A 13,893-nucleotide genomic window follows, 5' to 3' on the forward strand; every position below is an offset into this window, starting at 1 on the left:
ATATTCCACATGTGCTAAAGGCCTTCCTAAACAAAACATGAAGGTCCAAGAGACACCTTGAGCTCCTACTCCTTTATATAGACATATATGGTTACATTTAAACACAAGAAATCTTTTTCTTCATGCTAATCCTCCAGAAAACCAGTTTGGTTTCCATTACTATGTATAGCACTGGCATTCTTGGTCTATTTTTTGTGCCTTTGCATCTGATTATTTTCAGTAGAGTTCAAGATTTTTATGATATGCAGATTTTAACTAGAACATGACATCTATTTGCACAGTCTTTCATTCTAAATAAACCCACAATGGCTGCATATAATGTAGAAGAATTTTATTCATACCATAATCCTGTCCCATCATCCACCGCAAAGATTACAATTCTCTTTAAAATGTCATGAAGTGTCATTTTGTTCCACTTAAAGCATAGGCAACCTGGTGGTAAACCTGGTGGTTACATTTCTCTTGAGATCACTTGTAACAGAACCATAATTCAAATGTGTTTTTCATGAGCTGTAAAGGTTTAAAGCAAAGAATTTGTGTTGTGTGCGTGTGTGCTTGAGTACTTGGTGTGTAACAAGAAGTGGGTATCTTGCATATTATGCCAAACACTTACAGGTTATTACCAATACAACAGAAATGCAATAGGTAAAAGAACATACATGACTGGCCAGTAACCTTTAAAAAATAATTTTTTTTAAAAAATGCACAAGAGAATACAAAAAAATGGTGAAAAAAAACCAAACAGGTTTTGCAAACACATATACATTTATCTCTCTCTATAACGGGGGTCTGCTAATATAAATGCAGGTGATAAAAACTGCAAGGTTGAAATATGTGGCTGGTCATACTTAATAACACATGCAAGAAGCATAACAGAACCATAATAAATAGTAGCAACAACTGTACACTGACAGGACCACTGAAAATTTGCTGAAATAAATTAAGCACCTTGAAGGAGAGGAGTCTGGAGAAGCAGCCAGCTCTGTAAAAAAAACACTGTGGGCAGCTACTGGAATACTGGGCCCTTTTGGTGGAGTTGACAGGAAAACCCCCAAGTCAGTTTTTATTCATTGCAAAGAATGAAGCCCATTGCATGTCAGTAGGAGCAATTTTAGCTGTGTTCTTCACTAACACCTCTAGTCACAAAAGGGAGACTGCTGCCTTATTTCATAGCATACTTTTTGGCATGTAAAAGGTACAAAAAGTTTGGCTTTACCCAGAATAATGCTATCATAAAGAAGAAATGGAAATTTTGCCACAACTGAAAAGTGGGAAGTGCTATGTAGGGAAGCTGAGATGCAGATCTTAGCTGCTGTTACCAAATGCATGTTTTCCTTCAGAGGAAAAGCTTCCCAAAGAATAATTTAAATGCTCCCATCCTTGAGGACTGTGCAGCAGAGCAAGGTCTGGATCTGCAAGAAGCTTCATTGAAGAGAAGACCCATGTCCAGGCAGGACAGCAATAACTGCCAGAGGCTGCTCACCCTTGGAGGGACCTGGGCTCTAGGAACAGCTTGCAAGATCCTGGTGCTTTTTTATTATGCACTGTGTCTTTTGGAGAAAAGGCAGTGTTTTGAAGTATTTGGCTTTCAGATAATCCTAAAAAATCCTAAAATGCAGTCATATACAAAAAGAAAGGCATTTGAATTTAATTAAGTGGACCTTATTAAAAACAAATTTCTGTTGTTGCTCCCAATGTACACCTTGCACCATCTCACCTACATTTCACACAATATTCAGAGAAGAGGCTGAGGACACTCTGCTGCTAATAGGGGTCCTTTGAAGCCCACTTAATTCAGCAGAGAAGTTCCTGTTGGATTTTTAAGGGATGTAATGCAAACCCTCCTTTAAAAAAAGGCTGAGGACAAATAACTTGGGTCCTAAAAGCTCCATTTGGATTCTTACAAAACACTGTTCCTTCACCTCTTCACCCAGAAGACTTAGCTTGTCCCACAAAGCAGATCTGAAAGAGCTTGGAGCACAGAGGAGTCTGGCCCCTGGATCTAAGCCACATACAAAATAGCTTAAAAGTTCTACTTTTCCATGGCTTGCTTGAATGACAAAAACCTTCCTCTGATCTTCCCTCGTGACTGCCAGTCACCCTGTGGAACTGCAGAAACCTCCAGTCCACAACCAGTGAAAAGGTTTGCAAAAGTGATAGGGAGAGGGACATCCCTTGATCAAAGAATCTTGACAAAAGATGAGTAAGACCGACTTCAAAGATAATGAGGGAAACAGAAATTCATATTAATTTTAAATAGTTAAAAACACAGTTTTAACCTATGTGATCCAACAGGAGGTAAAAATCTTGCCTGCAAGCCAAGAGACTAACCTTCCCCAAAGCTAGTCTTACCCAAACAGTTGTCTTCCTACTTACATGGTACATGAGATTGGAACTGACATCCAGTACGTGACATAAAGAGAAAAAATACAGATAAAATGCACATCTTTTCTTTTTTTTTTTTTTTTTTCTTCATAAAGCTATGGAGCTGCACAGAGCAAATTTAAGTGCACAAGGTCACACAAAGGCAGCTTTCCAGAAGGAATCATTTAGACACTGATGGAAATGAAACTGTTGTATCTCTGAATGTTTCTCTTGAGGATCTCGGAACAAGGACCGAGCACTCGTTCGAAGCGGGGCCGGTCCAGCTTCACACACTTCAGGGGCCCACGGGCCACCACTGTAGCAGCCCGGGGCCGATTGAGCAGCAAGGCTATCTCACCTGGAAACAGGGAGAACACAGCATCATCACACACCCCCTGCCTCTTTTTTTGGAGGGTGCATTTCCCAGCCACCATGCAGATGCTTTGGTTGTAGAGCATCTCCCTTTACATATCTCTTGATAGACACTTAACATAATTCTGTTGACAGTACAAATGCATTACACATGCATAATGCATGCGTGTAAAATGCCTTTGAAAACAAATGCTTTCAGACTGTTTTGCTGATTCTGGTTCTGTCTCCTGTCAGCTACACTGGTGTAAACCAAGGAACGGTTTCAGCTTCTCTGAAATCCCTCAGTATCACCAGCAGCAGAGGCTGACCTACACATAACCCCTCACATTTAAAAGAGCAGAACACTAATGAAGACAGTAACTACTTGATACAGCTCCATGTGCCTGTCTTTCTGACCCATACTTAACTGAATTTTCTTACCAAAATAATCTGATGGACCCAGCCTTCCAACTTCCACGTACTCCTCGTTGTCAGACCTGCGCTGCAGAACAGAAGCTGTGCCCTGGGAAGAGAAGTGCAGAAAGTCACCTGGCTTTGCTTAAACCCATTATGCTTCAAAAAGTATCAAGTCCTGAGTATTTCCTTTCCTTCTTTAGTTCTGCTGTGTGAGAGATTACAATTTCAAGTCCGTTACTGATCCATGAATGAAAGGAATTGAAGGACAAAAAAAAAAAATTAAATCAGGATGGCAAACGACTTCTCTCTTAGGAATTGTTTGGATGCAGACTCAGCTCACACAGAAATGGAACAGGAGAGAACTCAGTATTCCTATTTAACTACTGCACATCGTGCTGTGCAAATGCATGCTTCAGTATAATTTTTAATTGTGTTCTGAGTGGATGCAGAACATTACAAGAGACACAGAAAAGATTTACATCATGAGGAATAAAAAGGCAATTTTCCCAGCCATAATCTTGGGACATTTTGTAAGGCAGCAACTCGAGTTTATTCCTCACCTGACCATTCACTGGATCTAGTGCTGAAATGGTTGGTAAAGGGAGTTTTTAATGCATGTTGCAACAAAGGGTGATTTTTTTTTTGTGGCTTTGCCAACTTGTGGACTGCAGTGACCTGGACACCTGCAAGTCAGTTATGGAGAGATGGAATGTGTCTTGTCTCCACTACCCTTAATAACTGCTGCACTTGACACGTGCTAATACATGTCAAAACTCAGTTACAGTCTATTTAAACCTTCAAAGGGGTTTTACAGGCAGAAAAATTCTAACCTGGAGGAAATCTTAAATTATTGTGGCATAAACCTTTTGTAGAGGAATAGAGGAGGTATCTGAAAAAATTTCTGAAAAAATTTCAGAGGCTTTTCTGAAAAAAAAGTTAAAGTAACATATGAAATTATCTTCTGAGCCCAAGCCAAATGCATAGGGAAAGGAAAAATGTTAACATATTTCAATTTTAACTAAAATTAAACAGATTTTTAAAAGGCAAGATTTAAAATTACACTGGAGAGCAATTTCTTGACAGTGCTGTTGGAGAATACCAATGTACAAAGTTGTTTTTAGACTTTCAACTTGGAAAGTAACACAGGAGGGCTGATCCTGCCCCAACCAGGAGAGGAAAGGGGAGGAGATACAATATTGTGGCACCAAAGACTGATGCCAGTTATTGGAAAATATCACAGCTCTCATGCTGCAGTTGGACACCCAAGTCTTGCTTAGCCTGGCTCATGGGGGCTGGTACCAGGCTGCAGGACCACCCCAGCCTGGAGCATAAATCTCAGTCTGGCTTTATTCTACTGGCTGTAAGTATCCTGCAGCTTCCTTCCACTAAAATAAAGTTATTCCCCTCAGGTGACACTGAGCACCTACAATACCTTGGCTTCAATGCAGTTAAAAGCACTCAGCACCCTGCAGAACTGGCCCTTCACCTTCACACTACATTTAAATACTATCCCAAACATCATCATGGAATTGCAAATCTGAACAGCAATGTAAGGCTGCTTGAGGTCTGGCTTTCATTATTGTAGGACTTGGGGGCTCAAGAACTACAAGAGTGGTGGAATATCCACTATTATGTAGCCAATGATCATAATTTGCTTTCTTCTGAGCAAGCACAACTAAGCTGCTGTAATACTGTTGTGTTGCACCATATTGTATTTCATAACAGAGTTATTTTTAAGCCCATATACTTTATAAATTGCTCTAGCTTAACTTATAATGTAACCTTTATATGCTATATAAACGAAGGGGTAAATCTTATTTCTGCTGATGCCAGGAACCAGAATCAAAAAGTCAAATAGCATGCAAGCATTGTTTGATATATGCTAAGCATCTGATGTTTTTTATACAGACTTGGATGTACATTGAATCAATCTGGCACAGCAGAAATTACAATTTCTCATTTTGCCCACTAGCAGTAACCTGTGCTTAGTTTAGATCCCTGGGTATCAGACTGTCAGCACATTGCAGTGCTCACAACAATTTACTGTTCCATCCCATCAGCTACATGCCCTGTCACTATTACAAAAACACTGAAGAAACACCAGGGCTGTAAATCCAGGTCCATTTGAAAACAATCCTAAAACTCTTCTCAGCTTCAAAGCTTTCACTCTTAATGTGCCAGGCAGCTGATAGCAGAAGATGCAGAACCATGTGCTGGGCACAGCCTGCATGATCAGGAGCACCTGAATTGGGCAAGGTTGTTCAAAAATAAGGCAAACCTACAGGGAAAGGTTGGTTTGGGTCTTTTGTGGGAGCCATTTGGGATTTTATCTACCAGTGAAACATAAAACTGTCCACAGCAAGTGTAAGGCTATCCACAGAAGTAACTGAAAGGACTGGATATAAGAAAGTGATATGGTGTCTGTCAAGTTTCCAGCAAGAATTCCTTATCCTTGATATAACTAAACTGTTCCGCCAAAGCTGCTGTTTTCCAAGATCTTCAGTAAATCTGCAAGGGCATGAAAATGCAAAAGATAGTGTAATTAATTTTGTTATTCACACCTAGTGCAAGTTTTCAGAACAAACACATATTCACAAGCAGCACTCCTGGGAACGCCCCATGCAGGGCATAATGTGGATATCAAACTCTCTCTTGCCAAATTCCCATCAGGTGCAGCTCACTAATCTGTTGCTGTTCCCACTGGTGTGCAGTGTAGATGGATCCAGCTTCAAAATCACTTCCAGCCCCTGTCCTCCTCTTCGTCCCCATCTGGAGCCTGGCAAAAACCTAACCCCTTGACCCAAATAGCTGTCTGCAATCCATGTCTCCAGTCCCTTTCCCAAAACTATTTTTTTAAAAAAAAAGTTTTTATTACAGATGTTTTGTTACATAAAACAAACAACAACAAAAAATCCCCAAAGTAATCATATTGACCATCCAGGTCAAATGAATGAAGGACTCAGTTCCCTACTGCCCACCTTGAGGGTGTTGCCATAAAGGTAATCACAATATCAAGCAATATTGCTTTCATCTCCCCAAGTGTCAGCTTTTATTATGGGTAATATTTTTTTGACAGGCTCCATATGATATAAGACTCCAATAAGTCAGTCTTCTGAAGCAATTTCTTCCACTGTTCCACTGCAGTCGGCCTTTTTAATCCAAGAAACACCATGATATCTGTTGGAGGAGGTCAGATGTGTCTGGACTCCACAATAAACACTTGGCTTGGCAGGATGAAGCAATGCATATTCCAGATACACATTTTTCCACTCTTGTTTTAACAGTCACATAGGCTTTTCCCGTGTCCCAGGGAGAACAGGTCGACCACAGAGCAAAAGAAGTTTCCTGAAACCCTGGCAGTGAGCACCCAGCTGTAAGATCTGATTACACCCTGTGGCCTCTCGTTGCACAAGTCACCACCTCCATGAGGACATCCTGGAGCATTGTCCAAGTGACCTGCACGGGAAGACTGGCCACAAAAGAAACAAAGAAGGTGTATTTATAATTATCTGTCTATCTTCACTTTACACATCCCTGGAAACAATGCTGTTTTTTGTGGAAGAGCCCGGTTGTACACAATCAGTGTAACCAGGGCAAAAATAATACAGAAATAAAATAATGCAGAAAAAATCCCATGTATCTAATGTAGCTGTCACACTAAATTAATTTGGTGCTGACCCCTACTCTTGCTCTCATCATAGGTTTCACGTCTGTATTTGATTCTACTTTGTTTGTCAAATCTTTTTGATGAAGTTTTTGAGCTTTCTGTCTTTCTTGTGCTTCAGCAAGCCCTACCTCCTATGAGTGAACAGATGAATAAAACTCTTGGCCCTGTCTGGGGAGATATGGGCATTACCTAGCAAGGATTCAAGGGGCTTATCACGCTTACTCCCAAGAGTATTTGTTCTCAGTGGGAAAGATTTCCCCTTAAATGGCACACAAAACCTGGCAAGATCAGTTCTCCTGAAATGGGGGGATGATTCTAGATTTGCAGGATCAGGCTATTTCGTGCGCCTCAACTTAAAATACTGTCTTGTACCCTGAGAGCCATTTCAGCCTCCTACACCACCAAGTAAAACTTACAGAGCATAAGCTCAAAGACACAGTTTAATAAATCAGGACTTTGTGATGATATTAAACTGAAGGCAGACAGGCATGTCTTTCTGCTGGCAGACACTTGGGAGAGAAATTATGATCTTTGGTGGATCCAGGAATATTCCCTTTCAGTCACTGGGGAGTGCCTGTATTCCCAGGAACTGATATCATTAACCTTCTCTCCTCTCCTCCAAGTAAATACAAGCATCTTATTGCAAGAACAACAAGAGGAGCAGTTCCAAAAGCAATGTGCCATCACCACCTCTCTGCCATCCTCACCCCACACACCTGCTCACTCCTTCTACCCCTGCTCTGTCACGGTGCTCAGATATTTACTCAACTCTTTCATATGCATCAGCAGTTTGTTTTACTTGCAAAAGATTTATAGCTTAGACGTGGCACCATAATTTAAGATATTAAAAAAGAAATTAAGGTTTATAATCCATGAGCTCCCATCCTTTCCAAAGTAATGAGATTTTGATAGATGTTCCACTTTTAAACTATTGGACTGTAAGGATGAGTGTGACATCCTACAGCATAAAGACAGTGACACATCTGGAGCAACATTGAGATTCCCAGGCCTTATCCTTGCATGTATTTAGAACCACTAATTGCTTCAGAAGCCCTAATTTTCTATTTAATTACCAGTCCTATAGCCAGCAGTTGGCCTAAGTATCCTGGCTACAAAAGGCAAGTGTCCATGATGTTAAAAACTGAAATCCTGATTTTTTTTTTCTTCTATTTCAGCTCAGCAAATCAGATGGGATCATTCTTGGGCAGCACAAAACAAAATGTCATGGACAGTGATGTGTCCATGTTACCTCTGGGTGGGACGGGCTGTGCAGGATGGTCCTTCACCACTGGGTGGGAAAGGAAATTCAGCACTGGCTTAAAAACTTTGGTTTAAAAGCCAGTCTTATTGATATTTTGGTTTTATTGGTCTAATCTCCCATTTTAAAGATACAGAAAACAGTAAAACATATAGTGAGGCTCCATCAGTAGTAAGGCACATATTTATCATTACTAAAATTGAAAGATATTTATTCTACCATGACTATATTCAATGTCTATTTTCTTTCGAAACACTGAGTATACAGAATAAATTTCTGTGTTTTTTAAAAAAATAACATTTCTAAGAAGGAAGCTTTTACTTCTATTTCCATTTCTCTATCACACTTTTTTACTTGCCGCTTTTTAAAAGAAAAGCATGGAAGACAGGTTTTTTCCCTGTGCTCTCAAAATGTTACATTCTTAACTTAGTTTTGAACTTAACAAAGTTTTCACAGCCTATCTCGTTTTCCTCCTCACCACCAACTAGCCCAGAGCAGCACAACCTATAGAATCAGAGATGGAAAAGGTCAGGCTGATCCACTTGCTATTGCTATTAACTCTATCAATGCCTATTATGAACATACCTTTGCTCTTTTTCACTTTGTTAATCCCCACACTCCATAATTCACACAATCAAAAGATAAGTTTCCCCTCACTCCACAGTCAGAGAAACCTTCATTATGTGTTGCTATTAAATCTTTGCTAAGTGACTACAAAAGAGGAAGGAAGAGGCTGTGAAGTGGTATAGAACACACAGTGGAGTGGCTGGGGCTGGATGCAAAGACTCCTGTTGCTTTTAATGGATGATACAGAAGATCTGAAATAAATTAAAAGATCTTTTGCACAGTGTGATTCTGGAACTATTTTATTTAATTGCAGGCAAGACAAAGTTTGTGGAAGTAATGTCTTTTATTAGACTAACTAGCATTCCTAGAAAAGGGAGAAGAGCTTTTGGGCACACGTGCCTTTCACCAATATGCCTATACATCAAGATACTATACCTAGTATCTCTAGGGTTAATGGTGCTGTGTCAAGTGAGCTCAAAATGTAGCATTAGGGTAATAAGGGGTGCAGAGTGGCACCCATACAACTTCCCTGCAGAGCTCCATGCTGCAGAAAGTGCATTTCCACTGCAACAACCACAGTCTCAACATATATAACTATCATTATGTCATGATTGTAACATTATAACCCTAATGCATCATATTTTTACTGGCCATAATTCTCAGTAACACTAATGCACATGCAGTCTAGTGCAGAGGGAAAGCAAACACCCCTACCCAGCTGGCACGGATCCCATAAGTGAGCTCCACAGCCATGCTGGAACATCTGCAGTTTGCCTTGTGTACCAGCTATATCACACCTGCCTAAGATGTCCAAACTGTATGGATGTCTAAACTTCCACCAATTCTGCTACCTAGGCACATTTATATTAATTTGGAAATAACTTGCAGACCTGAGAGAGAGAGAGGAACAAAGCTGTTTAGAGCAGCCACTAAAATAGCCGCCGACATAAAGGTACTTTAAAAAATCACAATCAATCATAAACCAAATGTAGCTTAAAACAGCAGAAACAACTCAGCCACAGGGCATTTCCTAGGGATATATGAGAGGCCAGGGTTAAGGCCCAGACATGACTACACCCAGCCCATCATTAATCACCAGGAAACGCCTTTGCCTTGATCGTTTAGTACTTAAAATCAGAGGCGGTTGTCACAGGAAGACCTTTCCAGTCGTTTTGTTCATCCTCCTACTGAAGTTTCTCAGACAACCTTCCCCTTCAGAGTTTCTTTGATAGAGCCTGAATTAAACCTGTGCTGCACCTACTGTATTCCCCTTGAAGTAAAAGAAATATTATTAGATGGAAGAAGACAGGATTCAGGCAGCAAGAGACCACTGAACATTGTGAAAAGCCAAAAGAAGCAGAATACACTGCACCAACTGCAGTTTGCTTCTTGCATGGAGAGCCCTGCAATACCTTGTCAAAACAAAGTGGGGGTTTCCAAAAAGAATTTTAAAACTGGGATTTTTTTTTTTTTTTAATTAAGCCTTTTCAGTCAAAAGGCTTCTCGGAATCAAAACATTAAGTTTTATAGTCTTTTGACTTCAAAATGTTGCCCTTGAGCTACAGCAGCAGAGTGATCATCCAGTTAGATCATGCAGCTGTCAGATAGAGCTGTAGCCATGTGTTGGTGGGCTCAAGACATGGTTGTCAGGCATCTTCATCCCCTATCATCACATGAGAAAACACCACGGTGGCCTCTGTGCTCCCCAGCTTTGGTGTCACAGTAGTCCCATGCCTGTCTTCCATACCACCAGTTAATAAGTAGGACTGGGAAGCCTGAGAGTGAGGGGATGCTGACAGAGGGATAAGAACACCAGCTCTGAGCCTTGAGAGAAGCCCCTTGCCTGGGGTGTGATCCTCCTTGGGTAGCTGTCCTGGCTCCATGCCCAGAAAGCTGGAAAGCAGTTGCACCACCCCAGACTTTGGGGTCCCTCTGTATTTTGCTCTGTTCAGGGATTTTAGTTGTCCCCCCTACTGAACATTCAGCCCACCTGTTGCAGGGGTGACAAAAACCAGATCGACTCAAGTAAAGGTGGGCTTAGAAGTTGAGTTTTAATGAATCATCTTAGTGATACTTGGCCTTGACTAATCAGTAGCTTCTGTGGGAAAACAACTGAATTAATATTCATCTTGTTGCCAGATTTTAAAGACTGTCTGTGCCAAGCTCTGTGGATTATTGGCAACAAGGCACTGTTTTCCTCCCTCAGACATGTCAGCGTTCAAAGCAATAAAAGTCACAAAGAGAAAAAAAATGTTGCATTTTAGAGATTCTTTCTTCCTACAAAGCTAGCCATTATCTTCACTCTCTCTGAAGCCAGGAAACATCCCCTGAGTCAACATAAAAGTGACTCTATAATGGGTTATTTATCAACTGTTCATATTTGTGACTGATCTGACAGGGCTCATCTCCTGGAAGCAGACAGTGCAGAGCCCTACCACCTACAGCAGGGGAAGGGTTGAATGTACAGGAGAGAAAACAAGAAAACAGTGCTGATCCTCCCTCACCCTGCCCACAAAATCCTTTCTGGTGAAAATCGTTATTAGCTGTTAATGTTGTTTTACGGCCCAATTACTCCTACCACCATCTGCTTCTTTGTGAAAACATTCTGTAGATGCTGAAGTAACCAGACCAAGCAAAAGGCTGAGACAGACACTGTCACTGAAGTCTCAGAACCGATGCTGTGACCAGGGCTGGGTGAGCAGCTGTGGCCAGATAGGGCAACAGCTTCTGAGCAAGAAATAAAACTTGGAACTAACTAGGGTAAGGAGAGAAGGGAGTTTATCATGGAGATCAGGAAAACCCTCCATGGAAAGCTCTCTTTAAGTCCTTTTGAAATCTGTGTATTCAAGGACCAAATTCTGAAGTTCAGAAGGAAAAAACCTCACACACTCAAAGTTGCCTCCTCCTGGAGAACACCGTAGGGAGATTTGTGTGCTCCATTAAATCCACACTACACAGCTTATGAATGAACCCTAAGGAATATACTTTTTTGGAAAATCTGCAGTCATCTCAGTGGTATCTTTGCAGAGGAGAGACAGAAGCCATCCCAGTAAGGGACAGCTTTAACATGACCCAGAGAAAGGCAGGAACTCCAGCAAGGATTAGAAAATTCTCTATTCCTCTTTCATCATGTTGGACACTGCTATATTTCAGGTCTTGTTTATATTGCAGTATTTTTGCTTAAAAACAGAGAAACACTGCTCAAGACAGAGCTCTTAGCTCCTGAGACAGCAGATGCCTTTAATTTCAGTTTAGATTTGATGTGCCTCAGGCCATAAAGTTCTTGGTCACATTGACTAATGCTTTGAATCACAGTTTGCAAACTCGGTCTTCAATGCCAAAAAGAGCTCATAAGGATCCTGAGAACCCCCTGAAAACCTTGAGGGGTAAACAGCCTGTGCTGCTCTCCTTGTAGAGAGATGTTTCAGTGCCTGGGAACCTCTGCTGCTTTTGCAGACTTCCACAGTAGAAAGACCCCACTGGACTTTCTTCAGTCAAAGAGAGAGGAGTCAAAGCATCAACCATTCCTTAAAGCAAGTATTGGCTCAATAAGAAGCCACAGGCTGTTTTGCACACTGAGAAAATCTAGCACTCTGATTTTTATAAAAATTCAAATGGGGTATGAACATATTAAGAATGAAACTGGCAATTACTAACTTTGTGTTTTACTTCTCTGCACACCAAAGGATCTCCTGGTTTTCCACATATCCTATAGTGGTAAAAGACCAGGGTGTGTCTGTATTTCCAGCAAAAACTTCAGTTTTATGGGTTTACAAATCAGCTGTTTTAAATTACAGCTGCATGAGACTAAAGACAAGACTCCTACACAAGTTGTCATGTCAAAAGTGAACTGGGGAAACACTCATACACACTATTTTGTGATAGGTATAGAATGTGCAAAAGAGAGTTTATGAAAACTACTTTTAAGACTTCGAGAAAGTACAGCTACACTGCATCCTCCCAGTGGTTCTGCTTCAAGACCCAAGTCTACCAACATCCCAGAGACACAGGGTAATGTACCAAGTCCTGCCTCTTTCTCCTGATGCTGGCATAAGCATCGTTCTCAGTTGCAGTGTCCTGGAAGGCCACTGACACAGCTCTCCTCAGCTGCCATTTCAGCCCTCTGGGACAGCTGATAGCATCATTCCCAGGACAGCTTTTATGTTACAGCTAAGGATCAGCAGTTCTTGGGCTCCTTTCCAAGAGAAGACAAATCCTTTGAACTTTGTAGCCAGACACTGCAAGTATTCCTTTAGCCAGATAATAATCTTGGATTCTTATTATTTGCCAACCTTTGGTTTATGAAAGACTTTCATACAAAAACAAGGGAAGAAATAATAAATTTCAGTCAGCAACACAAAGTGCAAGTGACTTCCATATAACCTGTGATCGAAAATAACACCCATCATTTGGGATGGTAAAATTTAACAGAAATGAAAAAAGGATGGTCAGGTGACACAGTGGTCTGGGATTCTGTCCATAGAGCTAACACTGCTTCTCTGTCTTAGACCTTCCGTGAGACAGAAGGTGCTCAATTCCCATTAATTGTCTTCATCAGGAATGAAGAACTACCTTAATTCTTGTGCCTCTGCTTCAGATCACAAATGCTTGTGATCAACAAGAGGTTGCTTCACACTTCTCCTTGCACAGGCACAATGAGGATAAACCCTGCAAAGCTCATGAGGTGTTCATGCAAGACAGATAATCAGCTAAGATCAAATGATTAAAGGTTACATGCATTATATACCACAATTACTATGATTATTAAAATTATTTGATCATATTACATGGATGTGCCAATCCAGGTGAGAATTTTTTTCCACAACAAGTAATTGGCTGTATACATCAGTTTTACCTTGTTTTCTTACTCATTAAACTTCTTTTAAAAAAAATCATATTATACAAGCTAGCTGATCTTAATGGTCTTAGAGAAGGATGATACAAGAGGACTTAATTCTGGTTGTGGACTCAAGATTGAGTCATGACTGGATTTTACATTATTTTTTTAACTGTGGACTTTTAAACTACTAAACATTATACTCCAGTCTCTGTGTTCACAGCAACTCACAGAATTTACATACAGATGTCCTGGTTTCTGCCACAAACTAAGAACGAAATCTGCAAAGTTCTAAAATAAACTAGAAATACTGGCTAATCTGAAGTTTCAAAAAATTGTTAAGAAAACACTCCATTGTACATAAGTTCTGAGGCTTCAGATTTTGCAGAATTCACCACAGGCAACTGCACTGACTGCACTGGCATGGAGAGG

At 40.7% G+C, this 13,893-nt stretch overlaps 1 protein-coding gene across 2 annotated transcripts in view; it reads right to left on the reverse strand.

The window, feature by feature from the left end:
- Positions 1-316: 316 nt before the first annotated feature.
- The window catches only part of PRKAR1B (protein kinase cAMP-dependent type I regulatory subunit beta), a 91,311-nt gene continuing 77,734 nt past the window's right edge, over positions 317-13,893 (reverse strand). For both annotated transcript variants that reach the window (XM_071760796.1, XM_071760797.1), the window contains exons 10-11: positions 3,157-3,238; positions 317-2,722 (exon numbers count right to left, since the gene is read on the reverse strand). In XM_071760796.1, the coding sequence (XP_071616897.1) occupies positions 2,550-2,722; positions 3,157-3,238 (255 nt within the window). In that variant the 3' untranslated portion in view covers positions 317-2,549. The remainder of the gene's footprint in view (positions 2,723-3,156; positions 3,239-13,893) is intronic.

The sequence above is a fragment of the Heliangelus exortis genome, chromosome 17, assembly GCF_036169615.1.
Source record: "Heliangelus exortis chromosome 17, bHelExo1.hap1, whole genome shotgun sequence".
Taxonomy (NCBI): Eukaryota; Metazoa; Chordata; class Aves; order Apodiformes; family Trochilidae; genus Heliangelus; species Heliangelus exortis.